General features: G+C 35.0%; 2 protein-coding genes across 2 annotated transcripts in view; both read left to right on the plus strand.

Moving 5' to 3' along the window:
• The first annotated feature begins 1,634 nt into the window (after positions 1 to 1,634).
• LOC107680346 (protein Spindly-like) lies at positions 1,635 to 8,556 on the plus strand. Its single transcript, XM_016476204.1, has 11 exons — positions 1,635 to 1,790; positions 3,050 to 3,214; positions 3,327 to 3,503; positions 3,835 to 4,029; positions 4,726 to 4,875; positions 5,899 to 6,009; positions 6,094 to 6,234; positions 6,332 to 6,435; positions 6,518 to 6,705; positions 7,521 to 7,803; positions 8,348 to 8,556. Exons 2-11 carry the CDS (start codon positions 3,050 to 3,052, stop codon positions 8,505 to 8,507), a joined length of 1,674 nt encoding a protein of 557 aa, XP_016331690.1. The 5' UTR covers positions 1,635 to 1,790; the 3' UTR covers positions 8,508 to 8,556.
• Positions 8,557 to 9,326: 770 nt separating this feature from the next.
• Positions 9,327 to 12,092, plus strand: part of LOC107680335 (nucleotide exchange factor SIL1-like) — a 4,371-nt gene continuing 1,605 nt past the window's right edge. Inside the window, exons 1-8 of the mRNA XM_016476180.1 lie at positions 9,327 to 9,710; positions 9,786 to 9,918; positions 10,005 to 10,113; positions 10,200 to 10,302; positions 10,386 to 10,574; positions 10,670 to 10,791; positions 11,126 to 11,222; positions 11,342 to 11,506. Of these exons, the coding sequence (XP_016331666.1) occupies positions 9,612 to 9,710; positions 9,786 to 9,918; positions 10,005 to 10,113; positions 10,200 to 10,302; positions 10,386 to 10,574; positions 10,670 to 10,791; positions 11,126 to 11,222; positions 11,342 to 11,506 (1,017 nt within the window). The 5' untranslated portion in view covers positions 9,327 to 9,611. The remainder of the gene's footprint in view (positions 9,711 to 9,785; positions 9,919 to 10,004; positions 10,114 to 10,199; positions 10,303 to 10,385; positions 10,575 to 10,669; positions 10,792 to 11,125; positions 11,223 to 11,341; positions 11,507 to 12,092) is intronic.

Consider the following 12,092-nt stretch of genomic DNA (forward strand, 5'->3'; position numbering starts at 1 on the left):
TGACGCAATGTTCTCTACGGCAGTAAGACACGCCCCATCGCTGGAAAAATTGCGGGCACTTGGGGCTTTGTGTGTCAAAAACTCACACATATCACATATATCACTGAATTTTAAATTGTATCTTTAAAAACCTTTTTTCTAACACAAAAACATTTCAAATTAAATGTAATTTTAAAATAAAATTATCAAATATGCATACTTGTCTTCTATAAAACATGCCGTTTTTAGTATGCATTATGCAAAATTAGTATAACCATGTGTAACAGTCAGAGGCGGACAGTAGTGAAGTATTTTTACCTTTACTCAAGTAAATTTAAAAAGTATCTGTAGTTAACAGAGTGTTTTTCTTTTGAAAACTTTACTTCACTACATTCCAAAGCATAATATCATACTTTTTACTGCACTACATTTCGTAAATAAAGGTTGTTGTTTGTTTTACCTTTAATATTTAAGAACATTAAAAATGTAGTAGGCCTACTTTCTTGTACTCAAGTCAAATCTTTGAATTAATTTTACTTGAGTAAAAGTAAGAAAGTACTAGATTTCTAATGTAATTAAGTATTAAATAATATTTAATATGAAATGTAGTGCAGTAAAAAGAACAATATTATTCTTCGGAATGTTGTGAAGTAAATTTTTCTAAAGTACAGACACTTGAAAAGTACTTTTAAAGCAGAGTAAAAATACTTCACTACTCTCCGCCTCTGGTTAGAATTATGTGAAGAGACTTTCACATTTTGTGCTATTATTACCACAGAACAGATATTTGGTTACACTTAATGCTGATGGGTGGAGAGTATGGCTTTGTATGAGAGTGTTCTCACCTTTTAATATGCAAAACACAACCATCGTCTAAGTGTGAGATGAGGTTTCAAGCTGTTATGGCTGCATATTTTGAATTGACCTAAAGACTTTAGATGTGCAATGACTAGGTTAACTGTCTGTAAGGACACTATTGCACACTAAGGTAGAAATTCATTACTTATGCCCATATCCAAATGACACAAGAAACATGAGGATGTGACTCATGGGTTCTGTTTACACCTGGTCACCCGAAAGGGATGTTAATACCAGATGTAAACAGGGCCATTTTGAATGCAAACTCAGTTTATTTAGAAACTGAAATCCAAGCAATTCGGAGCTGTTGACAACCTCCCCAGGAACCCCATGAATGTTGATTGATGTGTAACTCCATCACCCCTCACACTTTCTAAAGTAAAAAAAAAATCTTCTTTTTTTCCCCAATGTGCTATCGTTGATGTCATTCCAAATACTTAATTCCTATATGCTGTTTCATACTCCATTGTTTATTACAATGTCATTCATACCTGCAAGAGTGGGCCAAAATTAGAAAGAAAAAAAAAACAAGCCACCGAAGCATTTCCATTTTCGTTGTTGTTTTAACATTTTTATTTGTGGATTGTAATAAATGTCATATAAATAAATGTGATGTTTTATGTATTGATATTTTAATATAGGCTAATATGTTTATATATTATAATGCAACATTTCAGCCCACGATAGTTCGTGTCAAATAATAAATAAAGTTCGATTTTTGACCCTTTGTGATCTAAATCAATGCGTTTAGTTAAAACCAGTACGACAACAAAGTGGCACTAGAGAGCAGTGTTTTGTGAAGGATTGGAAACCTCGTGTTTTCTCGCGATACGTGATTGACGACTGCTGCAGAATTCAAACTAGCCGTTTTGAAAGTTCCCGAGCAAGAAAGCGGTTGGGGGGCAGTACATTCTTCAGATATAATATTGCTATCGCCAACTTTAAATCCAAAGGTAAACACATTTAGACATGTATTTTGCTGTGTAGCTGTTATTTAGCCATGCCATTAAGAAAACATGCTTATTACCAATGCCACGCGATGTTTTTGATCGTAGTTTGCACAGATAACGTTAGCCCAACGTAAAGAACTAATGCGTTTAACGCTATAGTTGATCAAAAACATTAGATTATATCATCATTTACTCACGCTCATGTTATTCCAGACCTGTATGACTTTCTTTCTTCAATGAAAAACTAAAGGAGAATCAAAATGTTACCCTGTGGACTAAGATGCAATGAAAGTGAATGGTGACTAACAGGGCTGGACTGAGGCTATTTTCTTTAAATAAATAAATAATACACACACACACACTGCTGCTCAAAAGTTTGCGACCAGTAATATTTGTAATGTTTTTGAAAAAAGTCTCTTCTGCTCATCATGGTTGCATTTATTTGATCAGAATTACAGTAAAAAACAGTAATATTGTGAATTATTATTGCAATTTAAAATAATGGTTTTCTATTTTAATATACTTTAAAATGTAATTTATTTCTGTGATGACAAAGCTGAATTTTCATCAGCCATCACTCCAGTCTTCAGTGTCACATGATCCTTCAGAAATCATTCTAATATGCTGATTTAATATCAATGTTGGAAACAGTTTTGCAGCTTAATATATTTTTTGGAACCTGTGATACTTTTTTCAAGATTCTTTGATGAATAAAAAGTTAAAAAGAACATTATTTAGGGATGTTAAATTGATTAAAACAAAAAAAAGTGATAATAAAGACTTTTCTTGTTAGAAAAAAAATCTATAAAAAAAACACTGTTCTTTTGAACTTTATTCATCAAATAATCCTGAAAAAAATATCACAGGTTGCAAAAAATATTAAGCAGCACAACTATTTCCAGCACTAATAATAAATCAGCATATGATTTCTGAAGGATCATGTGACACTGAAGACTGGAGTAATGATGAAAAATCAGCTTTGCATCACAGAAATAAATGATATATTAAATTATAAAACCATTATTTTAAATGATAATAATAATATTTTACAATATTACTGTTTTTTCTGTATTTCTGATCAAATGAATACAGCCATGATGAGCAGAAGAGACTTATTTAAAACACATTAAAAGTCTTACTGATCCCAAACTTTTGAACAGCGGTGTGTGTGTGTGTTTGTCTCATATATATATATATGACAAAAAGTCATACACATGCTTGTACACGGGTAAATGATCACATTTTTTTCTCTCTAATTTCAGATGTCAGATCTAGAGGATGAGATTAAAGTGTTGCGGCGGAAGGTGCAGGAAGGAGAAGAGGCACTTCAGAGGGCTGGACAGTATGGACTTCAACTCTTGGATGACAAAATGGATCTGCACAACAAATTGGAGGAACAACGAATCGAGATGTCCAATGTCATTGAGGTACTGACCCAGCACTGATTTGCAGCATTTGATCTCCACACACAGTATAATGATTGACAGTCCAGTCGATCAGTGAATGATTCCTTAAATGTGCTAAATTCTCCAAATGCAGGCCCTGGAACAAGAGAAATACTCTTTACAAAGGGATGTTGAGCTAAAGGCCCGCATGCTGGAGAGTCTGCGATCAGAATTTGATCTCGTCAGAAACCAACAGAAACATCAAATGGAGCAGCAACAAACTCTGCTGGAGAGGAGCCATGCTCTTGAGCTCAGCGATTTAAAGAATAAGGTCAGCTCATATGCTCTTTTGGTGTTCAGAAGTTTTTTTTTTTTCAATATAAAGCAGGAGTTCCCAGAGGATTCATACATTTTCCATGTTTTTATCCGTTAAAGCTGACGCATGTCATTTTTTAAAATGTTACAATAATTTCTGACCACTGGAAATGGCGGAGTGTTCAGGAAACCTATTAGAAAACAATTAAAATTTTTGCATTTGGTGATGCCATTAGTAGCAAAAAACTTGAGTTGAAGCATAATTTCAAAAAGGTACTTATTGTATAGCTTATTGTCCTGAAAAGAAATGTTATCTCATCTGTGGTGCTGATGAAATGTCTTTGTAGTTGGAAAAAATGAAGACAGATTTAGAGGAGGCTCAACTTGCTGAGAAGCAGATGAGACACAAGCTGGACCAGCAGTCTGAAGCACTAAACAGCAAAACCGAAGAACTTCGTGTCCTTACAGAACGTGCACATGAAACAATGTCCTCCGAGATCCTTGAGCTGCAAATGCAGAAGATGGATATGGAATCAGCAATGGTAGAGTACTTTCCAGTCTTTATTTTTAATGGATGCAAGTGGTTTCATAGAAATAAGGAATGTCAGTGTGTAGGGCTTGGTGATATGGCCAAAAATATAATTTTTTTTACATATCATACAATATCTATATTTATCACAAAATTAATTTACCATTAATGGGGAAGGAAATGCTTTCCACATGTTTGTTAGTTTTGAGAATAAATGCTAAGATAATTTGTTTGTTCACAATTGAACTCCACAGAGCTACCTTTTAATTTAGGGCCCCATGAAATCTGTTTTATTTTCCTCTAAATTCTGTTTTCCATTCTATTTTTCCTGGATTCTGTGTTTTATGGTTCAATGCAAATTGAATAATTAATGAATTAATACATCTTTAACAGTTTAATCAATCTTCTAAAATATAATGAAAACAATTTACAATGAAACATTGTATTTTTATGCTTACAACAGCACTGAATAACTGTGGTAATTGGTTGTATAATATTCTTTAAAAATATTATTATTATTATTAATATTTTTCTCAAATGAAATTGTGAAAAGCTTGCGAACTGACACCAGTTAATTCATGTTGAGTAAAAATGTCCAGAGCTTGTCATTGTTATTGACTTAAATTTTATCGTGACTGAATATGATAACGTTTTATCGCCCAGCACTATCAGTGTGCCCTTGGTGCTGAAGTGTGACCTTGTCTTGCAGGCGACTTTGGAGCAAGAGCTTCAGGAGGCACGATACAAAGAAGAGCAACTACATTTGGCCAACACCACCCTCCAGAGACAACTAGAGAGACTCACGGAAGAGAAGGAAGAGAGAGAGAGAGAGGCAGTGTCCTGCTACAATTCTTTGGAGGTACGTCTATAAGCATTTTCAAGTAAACATGTTTATGAAACATGTATTTACACTACCTTTCAAAAGTCTGTAAGATATTTTAAACGAAGTCTCTTATACTCACCAAGGCTGCATTTATTAGATAAAAAATACAGTAAAAAGTAATATTGTAAAATATTATTACAATTTAAATAACTGTTTTGTATTTTAATATATTTTAAAATTTAGTTTATTCCTGTGATGGCAAAGCTAAGTTTTCAGCTGTCTTCAGTGTCACATGTTCCTTCAGAAATCATTTTAATATGCTGATGTGATGCTGAAAAAACATTTTTTAATATTATCACAGTTGAAAAAAGTTGTCTTGGTATTTTTGTGATAACCGTAATATATTTTTTTTTTCAGGATTCTTTGAGAAATAGAAAGAACAAAAAAAAATTGTATAAAATATATATTTTTGTAACATTTTTGTAGTTTTAGATCAATCTGGATCAATTTAATGCATTCCTGTAGAACAAAAGTATTAATTTCCCTAAACATTTTTGAACGGTATTGTTATATTGACATGGATAATGTAGGTAATACTCTAGAAAAATATGTCTTATAGTGATAAGTAGGCCCACATGGAATTCTGATGCACATTTTCTGTGCTGATTGAGGGGAAAACCTAATTAAGTCAAAGATTATATATTTTTTAAAGATTAAAAAAAAAAAAAATTGCAGCAGGCCCAAGATCCAAACAGCAAAGGCAATTCTTTATTTTCTGAGGTACAGCATTAAGTGTTACTTCTACTACTTGGCTTTATGATATTTATGTCTGCCAAGAGCTTTCATTGTAACTAAAGATTAATTTCAAGAGCATCTGAATTACATTTTATAATACCAATGCAATACCATTTTTTTTTTCTATAAACTGTTAATATGGGACAGCTACTCCAAATATTTCCATGGTTGCTTCATAATAATAAAACTGTAGTTACTAAATGTTTTGAGAGGTTACACTTAAATTGCTTTGTGCCATGACACAAAATATTTGGATTTGCACAGGTAGAGGACAAGAGAGCAGAGATGGAGCGGCAGCTGAAAAGCATGAAACGACAGCATGAGTCTCTACAAAAGCAGCATGCTCTCACCAAGCAACATATGCACCGCATGAAGGTAAATAGTGGTTTCTGAGAAATTTTTAATAATTTATTTACATTTTTATCCACATTATTGTTTTCTTTGTGTGTGCCGTTTTAGATGCAGATAGCCACCCTTATGCAGCTCCAGGGCAACAGGGCTGACCCAGCACAGCTTGAACGACTGCAATTCATGTTATCTGACAAAAACAATGAGATAGAAAGCTTGATGATGAAAGTAAGAGAGCTGGAGAAAGCGAAGGTGAGCTTAGCATATCACATTCAACAGAAATGATGAAACATATTACAGTTTGGGAAATTAATAGTAATAACTAATGCTAATGTGACGTCACCAACAGATGACTGTAAAAGACCAGCATCCACCTGCCCCCTCTAAAGAAGGCGAGGTTATGGATGAGACTTATTACACAGACCTATTAAAAATGCAACTTTCAAATTCAAAGTAAGTATTCTCTCATCAGTTATTTGTACTGGTGGTGTTACTTTAGAACTTTTCAAAACAATCATGACATGCATGTGTATAGGAAAGATGCAGAGAAACTGAAGGATGAGTTGTCCATGGCGAGAATGAAGGCTCTCTCTGAAAGTCAGAGAGTGTTGGAGTTGGAGAGGAAACTTTATGGCACAGAGCAAGCACTAAAACAAAGACACAGTGACAATATGAGGCTCCAAGTCAAGCTTGAAGAACTAAAGATGAAATATATACCTAACGGTAATTTTTACTCCATCTCTGAACATTAGTTTTCTACATAAACCTGTTTATTGTGTAATAGAGTGCAACAGTCGGTTCCGGAAGTAAAAATTCCTTTAATTTTCTCGAGAGGATAATTGATTTTTAACAATAACATAAATCTAAGTCTAAGACTGATCTACTGCGATCTGTGAGGATGTTAATCATTGGTATGATTCTGCAAAGAACTCTCCACCAATTTACAATCACGACAAGCAAATTAATAAAAAAAACTCTTTAGCACTCATTTCCACGAAGCATTGCAAAAGACGTGGTAGTCAGGCACCCTGTGCTGTCAAACTACTTTTCATATGTGACCCTGGACCACAAAACCAGTCTTAAGTCGCTGGGGTATATCTCTAGCAATAGCCAAAAATACATTGTATGTGTCAGAATGATTGATTTTTCTTTTATGCAAAAAATCATTAGAATATTAAGTAAAGTTTTATTCCTCATAAAAGATGTTAATTACACAGTCTGTATCTTTTGTCTGTAATTTTTTTTTGCTTCAAATCAAAGGTTGTAATGTGATTAACTCAGCTGATATGATTAGCAGGTTGGTTTCAGTTTATGGCATTTAACTCTTTAAAACGTTGTATGGGAAAAATAAAGACTAAGACTGTATTTGTACTTTTTGAGTATGTACTTTTTAAAAATATGTATGGGAAAAATACTTTGGAACCAAGGCCACTGAAAAAGTGGGCGGGTGCTATTGCACTCTATTGGATAACTGCTGTAATTCATCTTTGCGCTGCTAATATGTGCTGGTAATAAATGTACCATTGTTATGTATTCAGAGGTGAACAAAGTACAAGTACAGAAACGCCGCCGGGAGAAGTTTCCTGTAGCTGTTCCAGAGGAAAAATCGGCACCTAGCAAAGAGGAACCTGCAACCATGGACACTGAGCCAAGCAAGGGCTCTAGTACAGAGGAAAAAACCCTCAGTCATCCTGTTGAGAAGCCGGTTGTGATCCCCTTGCAGTCTGCACAACCCACAGAAGCCAACCCTGTCATGTCCCGTGAAAGCAAGTCTGTCCGAATCTGTGAGGATCCCCCAGTCTGCATTCCTGATGCGCCCAGGTCAGTGCCAACCTCTGCATGCCAACCCTTCTCCTTTCTGCTGCGCTGTGTCAACTTTACAGTCTTTGTCATCTTCCTCTTCCTGGGTTTTATGAGAACACTTGCTCCTCGACCATCACTTCCCTCTCTACCATTGCCTCTCAGGAACCCTGTAGCTCGAAGACATTTAATCCCATGAGATATTGGTTTATTGACTACACTTTAAGAAGATGAACTGTTTAAGGACTGTTAAATCATTGTGAAATGTAGCCTGATATTTGAGTAATATAAATACATAGTTGTTAACCTTTTGCACTTCAACTGTCAGAACTTTTTGACAGTGACATTAAAATTTTAACTTTTAAAGAAACGCTCCATGTGGCAGTAGCAATAATGTTAGTTACATTAACTTGCAATAATTAAAATGTTACTTTTTAAAGAAACACTCCTGTGACAGTAGCAATAATGGTAGTTACAATTAACTAAATGTTGTTTTATGACATTTACATTTTAGCACTTAAGGTCTGTAATTTGAACCACCACAAACTGAATGATTTGCCTGTAGGTCTCCTGTAAGTGACTCCAATAGCAAGAATGAGGATCAAACTCATCAAAGCAGCGAAGAGGAGGAGAACTGGAGAACTGAAAGGAAGAGGATAAAGTACCAACAGCCCACTCATGTTAACTCAGAAAAAACTATGGCAAACGAGTGTGCTCAACAGTAGTTTGGCTATTGTAAAATGTGAATTCTTTATAAATATTTGTCATACTTAACAAAAACAAGATATTGTGTATGAATTTTACAGGTGTATAATTTACATCATTATTTGATTTGTGGCTTGTCCTGCCTATGCACCTGATTTGTAAAACAGTTTACATTTTTTTACATGTATTAATAAGCGCTGTAAAATAATTAACTATTTTCGACTGTTTGAATAAAAAAAGGTGAATTAATGCAGCCTGATTAGTAATTCATTAATTTCTGGTACTCAGCTTGCTGTGTACCTATTATTTCTATGTTTTAGAGTGGTTTACAAACAAACAATAAGAGCCAGATTGCTATGGTCTTCAGTTTTTGGCTTTCACTGTGAGACACTGTGATTGATTAACAGTGTATAAGCCACTGTGTTATTCTATTGAGTACAGTATTTGCCATTTTCTCATAATATGTCCTGCTTCAGCTGCATTTGTGCAAAATGGTTAGTTTATATAATCATTAGTATAGCCTTATTGTTGATTTCTTTTTCTCAATTTGTTGTCTTGGAACCGGAAAAAACAGTTTTTTTATAGATTTTTATTATGCTGTTTGTGTAATTCACATATAGGTAATTCACAGGAAGTTTACATTAAAATTATAGCTGTGTACTATTTTAAAAACGTAATATAAAAATATTTAAATTACTTTTTCTGTTTTAAAAAGGGGTAGGTTTAACCATAGACATGGACGGGGGTTTAACTTGCCTTTGATTGCGTCAGGACAAGGTGCATCTTCCTTTAGCCAATCATCGCGACCAGAAAGAATGACGTTTTCCGAAAACACACACTTGCATTTGTCTGATTGGTTCACGTATTCCGTCCAGATGGACTACGGAAATGCACGTGCTGGTTTCTAGTTGTTTCTTTTTGGATGGTGCAGTCGTTAAACTCAGCATGTTAACAATTTAAATAAAACGGGCAAATCCAGGATGAGTTAATTTAATAACCGAATATCGTCAAAGTCTGGGAATGGATTTTGGTTTTGGCTGGTCTGGCAATGGATGACCTGTGATTGTTTATCAGATTATTTTTCATAATTTATCTGCGCGCATATTGCAATTTCTTTGTCCAAGATGATAACCAGACGTATTATAAAAAAGAAGTGGCGACTTGGACTGTCAATCGCCCTATGGCTCGTCGGTCTTCATCTCATTTGTGCCCACAATGTGAAGGTGAGATCTGCTTCGGCACATCTTAGTATTACTTTTACTGTAACACTTTAATAACTATTATTTTTGGTTACGCAGTCACCAACAGCCCTGTCTATCAAAGAAGGCTCTGCTGATCATAGCCAGGGTGAAGAGACACTACTAGAGGATGAGGATTCTGAAGATCTGGAGGTGTTTGGACCTACAGACAAGTGGCAAACTCTAAAACCAGGTGTTTATTCCCATGCTGGCTTTTGTGCCCTTACATAAATAGATAATTAACTGATCAAGTCCTTATTTATCTGTAATTCAATTTAGGTCAAGCAATTCCAGCAGGCTCTCATGTCAGATTGAATATTCAGACGGGCCAAAGAGAGGTCAAGTTGGGAGAGGAGGAAGGTCTCAAATACCGGAGAGATGGAAATAGGTATAGTGATAGAATAATGTAGTATTCTAAAATAAATACATGTATCATATAGCTAGTTATGCTTATTTTTTTCCTCTGTGGAGCAGGCAAGGGATGAACACACACAACCCCTCATTCACGGCTGAGGAGTTGAAAGAGGCTTTGAAAAGCTATAAAGAAGGAATGGATGATCCTGTGGACACAAAACAAGTATGTGCATTTCAGTTTATCTCTAACCATTTTCCTTTGTTATTTATTGAGTTTTTTTTTTTAATCAAGATGTATGATTATAGGACGAAGATGCAGTGAGGGCCCAATTTCGCCCCATCGAAGAGCTGAAAAAAGACATGGAGGCACTTGACATGCTAATGGAGACAGATGTTCAAGTTATGAGGAGGCTTTTAAACCAATTAAATAATACTAACAGCACAACTGAGGAAAAAGTCACAGCTCTTATTGACTTGGAGTACCTTGTGCATCAGGTCAAGCCTCAGTTATGATTATGAAGCAAAATGTCTTGTACAGTTCACTGCTTCTCAAAGTCACTGAATCCCATTGTTTTGTTTTTTTCTTATAGGTAGATAATGGCCAGAATTTGGTGTCCATGGGAGGAATGCAACTGGTTATAAATGCTTTAAACAGTACAGACATTCATCTCCAGAAGAGTGCTGCGTTTGTTCTTGGATCTGCTGTTTCAAGGTAAGTGGTATTTTCTTCATCAAAACTGCTGCTTACACATGATTTAAAGTGTGGTCACATGTACTGTTGTTCAGTGAATTTTTGTGTGCAAAATCCAATGATTTCATTAGAAATCCATGCAATCAGGAGGAATTTCCCCACGCAAATTTGGCAACAGATTCAAGTTGGTCAAGCGGATTCTGTTGACTGGTTTGAAAGGGATTTCTGTGTGAGCTGTGCTTCATACATTGCTATGCTATTGACAAGTCAATGGACCTTTTTTGCCTGTGAAATTTTGCGAAATGTGAATGCACCTTTACACTGACGCAATCCATTTTCAACTACATTTTTCTAGTAATCCATCAGTGCAAGTTGAGGCAATAGAAGGTGGCGCGTTACAGAAACTGTTGACATTGCTTGCCACTCAGCGACCAACAGCGGTAAAGAAAAAGGTATGACCAACCAGAAACCATGGGCATTATGCTGTTAATGAATAGTAAATTAAATTGTCGTTATCATGTATTAATGTAGATGAATGCATCATTAACTATGACATTCTGATTTATTGCAGGTGTTATATGCTGTGGCCTCATTGCTGCGTCACTTCCCATTTGCACAAAGTCACTTTTTGAAGCTTGGTGGTGTGCAGGTGCTTAGCGAACTGTTTCAAACACCAGGGGCAGAATCCCTGCGTGTGAGAATCATCACAGTTCTCTATGATATGATCATTGAAAAGGTTAATATTAGTTTACAAATTTATACTTCGCTACACTACCATTCAAAAGTTTGTAGTCAGTAGGATTTTTTTGTTTGTTTTTAAAAGAAGCAATGATGCATAAAAGTGATCAACAGTGATAGTAAAGACATTTATAATGTTACAAAAGATTTTGAACTTTATCAAAGAATCCTAAAAAATGTATTCAGTTTCTACAAATATGTTACACAGCACAACTGTTTTCAACATTGGCAATAATAAGAAGAAATGTTTCTTGAGCACCAAATCAGCATATTAGAATGATTTCTGAAAGATTGTGTTACACTTGAGACTGGAGTAATGGCTGCTGAAAATTCAGCTTTGTCATTAAAAAAAATTTAAAAATTCTATATTAAAACAGAAAACAATTATTTTAAATGATTGTGATATTTAAAGCAGCACTATGTAACTTTTGGCGCTCTAGCGGTTAATAAACAGAACTGCACACATCCCGCGGAAGAACATTCCAACCAAAGCTACTACTCTTAAGTTTATGGCGATTCACGCAGGTATGTGTTACTCCGCAGCGGTGACGACCCGACCAGGCTACAATAGTCCAAATATAAGT

This window comes from Sinocyclocheilus anshuiensis, unplaced genomic scaffold (genome assembly GCF_001515605.1).
Source record: "Sinocyclocheilus anshuiensis isolate Anshui unplaced genomic scaffold, SAMN03320099.WGS_v1.1 scaffold1442, whole genome shotgun sequence".
NCBI lineage: Eukaryota > Metazoa > Chordata > Actinopteri > Cypriniformes > Cyprinidae > Sinocyclocheilus > Sinocyclocheilus anshuiensis.

What these genes read in the sequence shown, in the direction of transcription:
- LOC107680346 (XM_016476204.1), top strand. Translation starts at nt 3,050, where the DNA reads ATGTCAGATCTAGAGGATGAGATTAAAGTGTTGCGGCGGAAGGTGCAG. An exon ending in TGGATATGGAATCAGCAATG is followed by an intron (nt 4,030 to 4,725) that starts GTAGAGTACTTT and finishes CTTGTCTTGCAG; the next exon opens with GCGACTTTGGAGCAAGAGCT. An exon ending in GAGAGCTGGAGAAAGCGAAG is followed by an intron (nt 6,235 to 6,331) that starts GTGAGCTTAGCA and finishes CGTCACCAACAG; the next exon opens with ATGACTGTAAAAGACCAGCA.